The sequence below is a fragment of the Ranitomeya imitator genome, chromosome 10 (assembly GCF_032444005.1).
Source record: "Ranitomeya imitator isolate aRanImi1 chromosome 10, aRanImi1.pri, whole genome shotgun sequence".
Classification (NCBI taxonomy): Eukaryota; Metazoa; Chordata; class Amphibia; order Anura; family Dendrobatidae; genus Ranitomeya; species Ranitomeya imitator.
This window is the reverse complement of record NC_091291.1, coordinates 4,711,421-4,724,363: the sequence shown is the minus strand read 5'-3', so window position 1 is coordinate 4,724,363 and position 12,943 is coordinate 4,711,421. Positions and strand designations below refer to the sequence as shown.

Genomic DNA, 12,943 nt, shown 5'->3' with positions numbered 1-12,943 from the left:
GAGGCCGAGGGGGGCAGCGGAAGAGAAGAGGCCAAGAGGGGCAGCGGAACAGAAGAGGCCGAGGGGTGCAGCAGAACAGAAGAGGCCGAGGGGGAGAAAGTGGAACAGGAGAGGCCGAGGGGGGCAGCGGAAGAGAAGAGGCCAAGGGGGCAGCGGAACAGAAGAGGCCAAGGGGGCAGCGGAACAGAAGAGGCCAAGGGGGAGAAAGTGGAACAGGAGAGGCCGAGGGGGGCAGCGGAAGAGAAGAGGCCAAGAGGGCAGCGGAACAGAAGAGGCCAAGGGGGCAGCGAAACAGAAGAGGCCGAGGGGGAGAAAGTGGAACAGGAGAGGCCGAAGGGGGCAGTGGAACAGGAGAGGCCGAAGGGGGCAGCGGAACAGAAGAGGCCAAGGGGGAAAGCGAAACAGAAGAGGCCGAGGGGAAGAAAGTGGAACAGGAGAGGCCGAGGGGGGCAGCGGAACAGAAGAGGCCAAGGGGGGAAGCGGAACAGAAGAGGACCAGGGGTAGAGCAGAAAAGGACAAGGGGGGGAGCGACCAGGGGGAAAGCGGAACAGAAAAGGCGGAGGGGGGCACTGGAACAGAAGAGGCCAAGGGGGCAAACGGAACAGAAGAGGCCAAGGGGGAAAGCGAAACAGAACAGGACTGAGGGGAAAGCGGTCAAGACCAGGGGGAAAGCAAAACAGAAGAGGCCTAGGGGGGTAGTGGAACAGAAGAGGCCTAGGGGGGTAGTGGAACAAAAGAGGCCGAGGGGGGAAGTGGAACAGAAGAGGCTGAGCGGGGCAGCGGAACAGAAGAGGCCGAGGGGGCGGCAGAACAGAAGAGGCCGAGAAAGAAAATTTAACAGGATCAGGGGGCGAGCGGAAGAGACCGAGGGAACGAGCGGAAGAGGCCGAGTGGAAGAGGCCAAGGGGGCGAGCAGAAGATTCCGAGGGGGAAAGCGGAACAGGAACGGGGAGAACAGAAGAGGCCAGAGAAAGACGGAAAGGAAGGTTAATGGGGAAGCAGAGGAGGATGATGGAGGAGAGCAGACAAGCAGCGGGGGTAGGTCCTAGGGGGAAGATGGCGAGGGATGACAGTTACCCGAGGAGATGCTCTCGTCCGTACTGGTGTCGCTCTCTGACATGAGCTTTTTAGAGCGTGACCTCTGGAACCATGTTGTGGGTCTGACCATCCTGTGTCCCAGACTGAGCCTCAGGGCCATATTACTAGTGTGGGTCTTGGCGTCCATGGCCGGGTTTGACTACGGCACTGACTGAGGACACAGGGTTGGGTGTCAGTGTCTGGGGAGGGGAAGAGGAGGAGGAGGCGTCCTGGATGCTGACAGCCGAGGTTTACAACACTGTGACTCACACATCACTTCCCTGTCCATAGAGAGATGTGGCAGATAATACCCGGCGTGTGCCAGCTGATGCACTGATGCCCACAGCCACCTGGTATTAATCTAGAGTCCAAGGGTGTCTCCAGGATTAGAAAACCATTGATGCTTTATTCCATAAACAGCGCCACCCGTTGCTGCAGGTTGTGTCTGCTATTCCAGATCAGCTTCACTACAATGAGTGGAGCAAGCAGCAATACCCGACATAACCTGCAGGCAGGGGTGGTGCTGTTTTCAGAAGAAAGCTTCCATGCTAAAAGAAAAAAAAACTTTAAATCTTATACTCAAGCTACAAGCGGAGCTGCAGTAAGAGTTTGGTCGTGTGACACCGTGTACTTAAGTTCTTAGGGAAAATGTGGCTCTGGATGATGGTGACACAGGGGCCTAGAATTCACTGTGAGGCACAGGGGCCCAGATTTGGTGAAAGGGGACACAGGGACCCAATAGGGGAACATGGGGACCCTGTAGGGAGAGGAGGACCCTGGGACCCGGTAAAGAGAGAAAGACCTCTGGACCCGGTAGAGAGAGGAGGACCCCTGGACCTGGTAGAGAGACGAGGACCCCGGGACCCCATAGTGAGGAGAGGAGGACCTCGGGACCCAGTAGAGAGAGGAGGACCCCGGGACCCGGTAGAGAGAGGAGGACCCCGGTAGGGAGAGGAGGACCCTGGTACCCGGTAAAGAGAGAAGGACCTCTGGACCCGGTAGAGAGAGGAGGACCCCTGGACCTGGTAGAGAGACGAGGACCCCGGGACCCCATAGGGAGGAGAGGAGGACCTCGGGACCCGGTAGAGAGAGGAGGACACGGGACCCAGTAAAGAGAGGAGGAGCCCGGTAGGGAGAGGATGACCCCTGGACCTTGTAGAGAAGAGAGGACCCCGGGACCCCATAGGGAGGAGAGGAGGACCCGGTAGGGAGAGAAGGACCTCTGGACCCGCTAGAGAGAGGAGGATCCTTGGACCCGGTAGGGAGAGGAGGACCCCTAGAACTGGTAGAGAGAGGAGGACCCTGGTAGGGAGAGGAGAAACCCTGGAACTGGTAGAGAGAGGACCTCGGTAGGGAGAGGAGGACCCCAGGACTCGGTAGGGAGTGGAGGACCCCGGGACCCGGTAGGGAGAGGAGGACCCCGGGACCCGGTAGGGAGAGGAGGACCCCGGGACCCGGTAGGGAGAGGAGGACCCCGGGACCCGGTAGGGAGAGGAGGACCCCGGGACCCGGTAGGGAGAGGAGGACCCCGGGACCAGGTAGGGAGAGAAGGACCCCGGGACCCGGTAGGGAGAGAAGGACCCCGGGACTCGGTAGGGAGAGGAGGACCCCGGGACCCGGTAGGGAGAGGAGGACCCCGGGACCCGGTAGGGAGAGGAGGACCCCGGGACCAGGTAGGGAGAGGAGGACCCCGGGACCCGGTAGGGAGAGAAGGACCCCGGGACTCGGTAGGGAGAGGAGGACCCCGGGACCCGGTAGGGAGAGGAGGACCCCGGGACCCGGTAGGGAGAGGAGGACCCCGGGACCCGGTAGGGAGAGGAGGACCCCGGGACCCGGTAGGGAGAGGAGGACCCCGGGACTCGGTAGGGAGAGGAGGACCCCGGGACCCGGTAGGGAGAGCTTGGCCTGGAATCAGTCTTGTACCCGTGGTTTCTTTACGCTGCAGGAAGGTCACTTTCCGCATGACGGCGATCCGCGTCTTCTCGAGTCCGTCCTTTGTGCCGCTACGAGCCGCCTTCATCAGCTGCGTCATCTGAAAAACACAGAGAAAACTCCATATACAGATCAGTGTTGTGTAGGGGTGAGAACACGACAAGATGGTGAATAATGGGACACAATCCATGGGTATGAGACGGCACACGGGACATAATGTATGTGTACAGATGGAGGGGCAGCACACGCACCGCCGGGGGACACAGATCTCCCAGGTCCGCAATTAACGATCATGTAATTATTAAATTAGGTTTCACTTGTCAGACCCAACACCGAGGGAATGCGCCACCCGGCACCGGAGCGGACGCTGCACCCGGCACAGAGTGGTAACAAGACGAGCACTGGAGGGTGGCAGAACACAGCACTGCACCCGGCCCCCAATAACTGTGCACCCCCATAATCACCCACTGTAAAAGAACGATTCCACCTGAATATAAATCTTCCTGTCCTACATATATCATTATATACAGACGATGCCCAGGTTATACCAGCTGTACATATACCATCATACACTCCCTGACAGAAGTTATGTCGCTCATCCATGTTATGTAAATAAAAGCTTATAACCTGACGTTAAATTCATCCATTGTTGTATAAATTATTATAAAATCCTCCGAAATGTGGTTTAGGTTAAGAAAATAAATTGGCATCAATGCAGAAATATTGGTCAGTTAATGGACACAGAAAGGTCAGATTTTGGCAAGACAAAAGTTTTGTCGCCTGGTCATTAGTGTGTGTGTATAAAAAGAAACCCAGCACCCCAGACCTTCACTTCAACTGCAGCTTGAGCTCTGACAACATGCCAAAAATCCACCCTGCCAGCTGTACATATATAATTATATACAGGAGATGCCCAGGTTATACCAGCTGTACATGTATAATTATATACAGGAGATGCCCAGGTTATACCGGCTGTACATATATAATTATATACAGGAGATGCCCAGGTTATAGCAGCTGTACATATATAATTATATACAGGAGATGCCCAGGTTATACCGGCTGTACATATATAATTATATACAGGAGATGCCCAGGTTATACCAGCTGTACATATATCATTATATACAGGAGATGCCCAGGTTATACCAGCTGTACATATATAATTATATACAGGAGATGTCCAGGTTATACCGGCTGTACATATATAATTATATACAGGAGATGCCCAGGTTATACCAGCTGTACATATATAATTATATACAGGAGATGCCCAGGTTATACCGGCTGTACATATATAATCATATACAGGAGATGCCCAGGTTATACCGGCTGTACATATATAATTATATACAGGAGATGTCCAGGTTATACCGGCTGTACATATATCATTATATACAGGAGATGTCCAGGTTATACCGGCTGTACATATATAATTATATACAGGAGATGTCCAGGTTATACCGGCTGTACATATATCATTATATACAGGAGATGCCCAGGTTATACCGGCTGTACATATATCATTATATACAGGAGATGCCCAGGTTATACCGGCTGTACATATATCATTATATACAGGAGATGTCCAGGTTATACCGGCTGTACATATATAATTATATACAGGAGATGCCCAGGTTATACCGGCTGTACATATATAACCACCGTATATACAGGAGATGCCCAGGTTATACCGGCTGTACATATATCATTATATACAGGAGATATCCAGGTTATACCGGCTGTACATATATAATTATATACAGGAGATGCCCAGGTTATACCAGCTGTACATATATAATTATATACAGGAGATGCCCAGGTTATACCGGCTGTACATATATAATTATATACAGGAGATGCCCAGGTTATACCGGCTGTACATATATAACCACCGTATATACAGGAGATGCCCAGGTTATACTGGCTGTACATATATAATCATATACAGGAGATGCTCAGGTTATACTGGCTGTACATATATGATTATATACAGGAGATGCCCGGGTTGTACCAGCTGTACATATATAATTATATACAGGAGATGCCCAGGTTATACTGGCTGTACATATATCATTATATACAGGAGATGTCCAGGTTATACTAGCTGTACATATATCATTATATACAGGAGATGTCCAGGTTATACCGGCTGTACATATATAATTATATACAGGAGATGTCCAGGTTATACCGGCTGTACATATATAATTATATACAGGAGATGCCCAGGTTATACCGGCTGTACATATATAATTATATACAGGAGATGCCCAGGTTATAGCAGCTGTACATATATAATTATATACAGGAGATGCCCAGGTTATACCGGCTGTACATATATAATTATATACAGGAGATGCCCAGGTTATACCAGCTGTACATATATCATTATATACAGGAGATGCCCAGGTTATACCAGCTGTACATATATCATTATATACAGGAGATGCCCAGGTTATACCAGCTGTACATATATAATTATATACAGGAGATGCCCAGGTTATACCGGCTGTACATATATCATTATATACAGGAGATGCCCAGGTTATACCGGCTGTACATATATAATTATATACAGGAGATGTCCAGGTTATACCGGCTGTACATATATAATTATATACAGGAGATGCCCAGGTTATACCGGCTGTACATATATAATTATATACAGGAGATGCCCAGGTTATACCGGCTGTAAATATATCATTATATACAGGAGATGCCCAGGTTATAACGGTTGTACATATATCACTATATACAGGAGATGCCCAGGTTATACCAGCTGTACATATAAAATTATATACAGGAGATGCCCAGGTTATACCGGCTGTACATATATAATTATATACTGATGATGCCCAGGTTATAACAACGGTACATATATCATTATATACAGGAGATGCCCAGGTTATACCGGCTGTACATATAGAATTATATACAGGAGATGCCCAGGTTATACCAGCTGTACATATATCATTATATACAGGAGATGCCCAGGTTATACCAGCTGTACATATATAATTATATACAGGAGATGTCCAGGTTATACCGGCTGTACATATATAATTATATACAGGAGATGCCCAGGTTATACCAGCTGTACATATATAATTATATACAGGAGATGCCCAGGTTATACCGGCTGTACATATATAATCATATACAGGAGATGCCCAGGTTATACCGGCTGTACATATATAATTATATACAGGAGATGTCCAGGTTATACCGGCTGTACATATATCATTATATACAGGAGATGTCCAGGTTATACCGGCTGTACATATATAATTATATACAGGAGATGCCCAGGTTATACCGGCTGTACATATATCATTATATACAGGAGATGCCCAGGTTATACCGGCTGTACATATATCATTATATACAGGAGATGTCCAGGTTATACCGGCTGTACATATATAATTATATACAGGAGATGCCCAGGTTATACCGGCTGTAAATATATCATTATATACAGGAGATGCCCAGGTTATAACGGCTGTACATATATCACTATATACAGGAGATGCCCAGGTTATACCAGCTGTACATATAGAATTATATACAGGAGATGCCCAGGTTATACCGGCTGTACATATAAAATTATATACAGGAGATGCCCAGGTTATACCGGCTGTACATATATAATTATATACTGATGATGCCCAGGTTATAACAACGGTACATATATCATTATATACAGGAGATGCCCAGGTTATACCGGCTGTACATATATAATTATATACTGATGATGCCCAGGTTATATCAGCTGTACATACAGCATTATATACAGACAATGCCCAGGTTATACCAGCTATACATACAGCTTTATATTCAGGTGATGCCCAGGTTATACCAGCCTTGCATACAGCATTATATTCGGGGTGAGGAGTCGGTGTTTCAGACCTTCCCAGGTGTATCTCTTGGCTCATGTTGTTGCGGACATGGATTATGATTTATGGTCTTTTGGTTATTTAATTCCCTTTCACTGATGATCACTTTCTGGGGCAGTTTTTATGGAATAGTATCATTGGTGCCACCGCTACGCTATCGGAGCAATAAACGGAGACATGTATATACTGGGCATACAGTATATACGAGACTAGGACACTATAGTAATATACTGGATTTAGGGCACTTTTTTTTTCCTTTCTTTAAACTGACAATTTGATTATTTCTATTATTATTTGTGTTAAATTGCTTCTTACTGATATTCCTCTTTATTATGTGGTGTCTGTATTTCGTAGGTCCTACTTTTGATATATTTACATTTTGGGGATTTATTTCTGGTCTGGACCGTCCTCTATGTTCGGCATTCTGCTGCTTTTATATTCATTCAATTTGTTTTAAATTATTAATAAAAGTTAATTTTTATTGAAATGGATCTCTTTGTTTACCCATATATATATTTTCATCTATGGAACTAGCGGTGATTATACAGCATTATATGCAGACGATGCCCAGGTTATACCTGCTGTACATACAGCATTATATACAGGAAATGCTCAGGTTATACCAGCCATATACATATCTATACCATTATTTACCCAGGTTATACCAGCCATACATACAGCATTATATACAGGAGATTCCCAGGTGACACTGGCCATACATATACCATTATACACAGATGATGCCCAGGTTATACCAGCTGTACATACAGCATTTTATGCCCAGGTTATACCAGTTGTACATGCAGCACTTTATGCCCAGGTTATACCAGCTGTACATATATCATCATATACTGATGATGCCCAGGTTTTACCAGCTGTACATGCAGCATTTTATGCCCAGGTTATACCAGCCAAACATACAGTATTTTATGCCCAGGGTATACCAGCCGCACATGCAGTATTTATGCCCAGGTTATACCAGCTGTACATGCATTATTTTATGCCCAGGTTATACCAGCCGCACATGCAGTATTTTATGCCCAGGTTATACCAGCAGAACATGCAGTATTTTATGCCCAGGTTATACCAGCTGTACATGCCGCATTTTATGCCCAGGTTATACCAGCCGCACATGCAGTATTTTATGCCCAGGTTATACCAGCAGAACATGCATTATTTTATGCCCAGGTTATACCAGCAGAACATGCAGCATTTTATGCCCAGGTTATACCAGCAGAACATGCAGTATTTTATGCCCAGGTTATACCAGCTGTACATGCCGCATTTTATGCTCAGGTTATACCAGCCGCACATGCAGTATTTTATGCCCAGGTTATACCAGCAGAACATGCATTATTTTATGCCCAGGTTATACCAGCAGAACATGCATTATTTTATGCCCAGGTTATACCAGCCACACATGCAGCATTTTATGCCCAGGTTATACCAGCTGCACATGCAGTATTTTATGCCCAGGTTATACCAGCAGAACATGCATTATTTTATGCCCAGGTTATACCAGCAGAACATGCAGTATTTTATGCCCAGGTTATACCAGCCGCACATGCAGCATTTTATGCCCAGGTTATACCAGCCACACATGCAGCATTTTATGCCCAGGTTATACCAGCCGCACATGCAGCATTTTATGCCCAGGTTATACAAGCAGAACATGCATTATTTTATGCCCAGGTTATACCAGCCACACATGCAGCATTTTATGCCCAGGTTATACCAGCGTGCCCCATATCACTACAGGGTGTATTAGTTTTCGGGTGCCTCTGGCGGGTGATGGCTGCAGGATGGAGGATGGACACAGAGCGTTGTACCTTGCTGTCGTATCTGTGTTTCAGTTCGCGGACGTCTCTTTTCCTGACCCTCAGAGCCAGGAGGTCTCGCTTAGTTTGGCTGTACCTCTCCTTTAGTCTATTAAGATCTGGCGAAAGCTGCAGGTGGAAGCAAGACAAGCAGGGAGAGGGCAGCGTAAGCCGAGCACACAGCGACAGAGCGCCCCCATGGGTAGCAAAGAGTTAACCCAGCGACACCAAAACAACACGTAACATGCAGAGAACATAGACATGTAGGTGCCCCTGCACCAGTATCTGGGGACCAAACTGCACCGGCTGAGAGGGCCGACGGTGTCTGGGGCGCCGTCTCTTGCCATTTTCAGGTCATGTATGGATTATATTTAGAGCAGTGTTTCTCAACTCCAGTCCTCAAGACCCCACAACAAGTCATGTTTTCAGGATTTCCTTAGTTTTGCACAGGCGATGGAATGAACGCATTATCATCTGTGCACTACTAAGGAAACCCTGAAAACATGACCTGTTGTGGGGTCTTGAGGGCTGGAGTTGAGAAACACTGATTTAGAGGGAAACGGTCAGCTGCCCTGGTTCCCAAAACGTCCCCCGTGGCTCTACCCCCACTGTCCCGGCTTTGTAACGACTCCCTACTCATGGCTCTGATCTCTATATACCGTCAACATCAAGTTCTATTCTATGTTTACAAGTGAGTGGTCGGGCAGGGGGCCGACACCGCTGGATGAGGCTTATCTCACACTTCCATCACCAGTGTCCCGTCCTAATGCGTCGGGAAGACGTGCCGACGGATGTCGATAAAATAGTGATACAACGGAGGGAACACATCCAAGGTTATGGCGGATGCATCGGCTGAGCTCTCCCAGTGTAGATATGGGACTTAGTATGAGAGAGACGACGAGGGACAGCGCAGGATGCGTCGCTGACCGATTTACTTCTGAACGTTTTCTCCGCACGACGGACCGCTATTTTCCAACGGATCCAGTGCACGACGGATGAAACTGATGGCCATCCGTCACTATCTGTCGCTAATACAGGTCTTTGGAAAAATGCAGGATCCTGCATTGTCAAAAATCGACTGATTTTGACGTGAGACTAAAGACGGAAGTGTGAAAGAGGCCTTAGTCCTTCCTCCCATATTGGCGGTGATTTCCCCAGGACTAGTCCTTCCTTCCATAGCAGCGGTGATTTCCTAGGACTAGCCTGCCTCCCATATTGGCGGTGATTTCCCAGGACTAGTCCCGCCTCCCATATTGGTGGTGATTTCCCAGGACTAGTCCCGCCTCCCATATTGGCGGTGATTTCCCAGGACTAGTCCCGCCTCCCATATTGGTGGTGATTTCCCCAGGACTAGTCCGCCTCCCATATTGGTGGTGATTTCCCCAGGACTAGTCCTGCCTCCCATATTGGTGGTGATTTCCCTGGACTAGTCCTGCCTCCGATATTGGCACAAATTTCTCTGGACTAGTCCCGCCTCCCATATTGGCGGTGATTTCCCAGGACTAGTCCCGCCTCCCATATTGGTGGTGATTTCCCCAGGACTAGTCCGCCTCCCATATTGGTGGTGATTTCCCCAGGGCTAGTCCCGCCTCCCATATTGGTGGTGATTTCCCTGGACTAGTCCTGCCTCCGATATTGGCACAAATTTCTCTGGACTAGTCCCGACTCCCATATTGGCGGTGATATCCCCAGGACTAGTCCTGCCTCCCATATTGGCACGAATTTCTCTGGACTAGTCCCGCCTCCCATATTGGCAGTGATTTCCCTGGACTAGTCCCGCCTCCCATATTGGCAGTGATTTTTCTGGACTAGTCCTGCCTCCCATATTGGCACCGATTCCCCAGGACTAGTCCCGTCTCTCATATTGGCAGTGATTTTTCTGGACTAGTCCTGTCTCCCATATTGGTAGTGATTTCCCAGGGCTAGTCCCGTCTCCCATATTGGCAGTGATTTCCCTGGACTAGTCCCGCCTCCCATATTGGCACCGATTCCCCAGGACTAGTCCCGTCTCTCATATTGGCAGTGATTTTTCTGGACTAGTCCTGTCTCCCATATTGGTAGTAATTTCCCAGGGCTAGTCCCGTCTCCCATATTGGTAGTGATTTTTCTGGACTAGTCCCGCCTCCCATATTGGCAGTGATTTCCCAGGGCTAGTCCCGCCTCCCATATTGGCATAAATTTCTCTGGACTAGTCCTGTCTCCCATATTGGTAGAGATTTCCCAGGACTAGTCCCGCCTCCCATATTGGTAGAGATTTCCCAGGGCTAGTCCCGTCTCCCATATTGGCAGTGATTTTTCTGGACTAGTCCCGCCTCCCATATTGGCAGTGATTTCCCAGGGCTAGTCCCGCCTCCCGTATTGGCAGTGATTTTTCTGGACTAGTCCTGCCTCACATAATATGAAAACACCCGCCGCTCTATGTGCGACTTATATAATTTTCAATATTTACATCACTGTCGTCTCCCTGCAAATGGGACGCATGGGTGCAGTGTTCTGCCCCCTAGTATTGTGCAGCGGAGCCGGGTGTATGCAGATGGGGGTTGTTAGAAAGCAGAAAAAGCGTGGAGCACAGCCAGGGTGGCGGTTTAGGGAATGTATTATATGTATGTATTGCTGGAAAGGTGCATGTCAGGCAAATGTGCAGCACCACCAGTCACCACTAGGGGGCACACATGTTATACACTCATAAAGCCATAATCTCCATTCACCCAAATGTTCCTTCCATACAAACCACTGAGCTGAGTGGAGGAGTCTGCATTAATAATAACACCCAGGCCACCAACCTAAATCGTCACTCCACCAGCAGAGGTACAGATTTCAGCACTCTCCATCCAAATGAAAGTGACAGTCACAGAAAATTCTGCAAGAAATCTTCCGTGTGTGAACATATCCTTGGTTCCTGTCCACTAGTGATCTATGGGGATCATCTACGAGTACAGAGGAAGAAGGACATGGCGGCGGCACATTCACACTAACGTTAGAGGTCGCTGTGCCCGGGATCCACAGAGCGTCTGCCGTCCTCATAGGATATGACAGGAGATTGCTCAGCGACTGCCAATGTGTCCTGTGCGGAATTCCCACCTCTTCTGTGGGGTGGCAACCAATATGGCGGCCTCCAGGGTTGTCACCGAACAGGCCTGAACTCTCAATGGCCAACCTGCCCGACTGCGCAGAGATGAAGCAGCAGTGGATCGGACCAGGGCTGGAATCGCTCACAGCACTTTGCAGTTTTGTTTATGGCGGGGGGTTTTTTTGTGTGCATACACTACATGCGGTGCTTGCTGGTCTGTGGCGGTTTTTCTTGCACATGTCCCATAGGCATTAACAAACTTGAAAGAAAGTGGGGTGTTTGTAAATGCAGAAGAATAGCGTAAAGGAGGTCGCTGGGTGGTGTGCATGACGGACGGCGGGGAGCCAACGGCCGCACTGTAAAGCCGCACACATTATTGCCCACCGTCCTGGTTTCACAGCTTCTTCCACCATTTAACCTGTAGTTGTGCCAAAAAACGCAGCAACTCAGGGGAAAACAAGGACAAAATTCAGGGATTCAAAAAAAGAGCAAAAACTGAAAAACGACATACATCCTTTACACACATACGGTGCCTTGAAGTCTTCATACCCTGTGAACTTTTCCAATCTGATAATTGTGAGGTGCATTAGTATTCAGCCTCCCTGTAGTATAATGCCCCTAAATAAAATTCTGTGTGGCCCCCATAAGTCACATCATTAGTACATGGTATCCCCCTGGGTGTGATTTCTTCTCAGTATAACTACAGATGTTCTGTGAAGGCCTCAGAGGATTGTGTGAGAACATTAGGATCAAACAGCATCATGAAAACCAAGGAGCTCACCAGACAGGTCAGGGATAAAGTTGTGGAGAAAAAAGGAAAGCCGGGATTTGTTATAAAAAAATAGCCCAAGCTCTGAACATCTCATAGAGCTCTGATCAATGCATCATACAAAAATGGAAGGATTATGGCACAACTGCAAACCTACCGAGACATGGCCGTCCACCTAACCTGACCTCTCAAGACATGGCCGTCCACCTAACCTGACCTCTCAAGACATGGCCGTCCACCTAACCTGACCTCCCAAGACATGGCCGTCCACCTAACCTGACCTCTCAAAACATGGCCGTCCACCTAACCTGACCTCCCAAGACATGGCCGTCCACCTAACCTGACCTCTCAAGACATGGCCATCCACCTAACCTGACCTCC

General features: G+C 48.3%; 1 protein-coding gene across 6 annotated transcripts in view; it reads right to left on the bottom strand.

Annotated features, from left to right (window-relative positions):
• Positions 1–12,943, bottom strand: part of ARHGEF10L (Rho guanine nucleotide exchange factor 10 like) — a 91,744-nt gene that overhangs the window by 27,382 nt on the left and 51,419 nt on the right. For 5 of the 6 annotated variants that reach the window (XM_069741084.1, XM_069741088.1, XM_069741085.1 and 2 more), the window contains one exon: positions 3,002–3,110. In XM_069741084.1, coding sequence (XP_069597185.1) covers positions 3,002–3,110 — 109 coding nt within the window. Of the gene's footprint in view, positions 1–3,001; positions 3,111–8,735; positions 8,853–12,943 lie in introns of all 6 variants that reach the window. The other variant, XM_069741090.1, reaches the window with a different exon arrangement.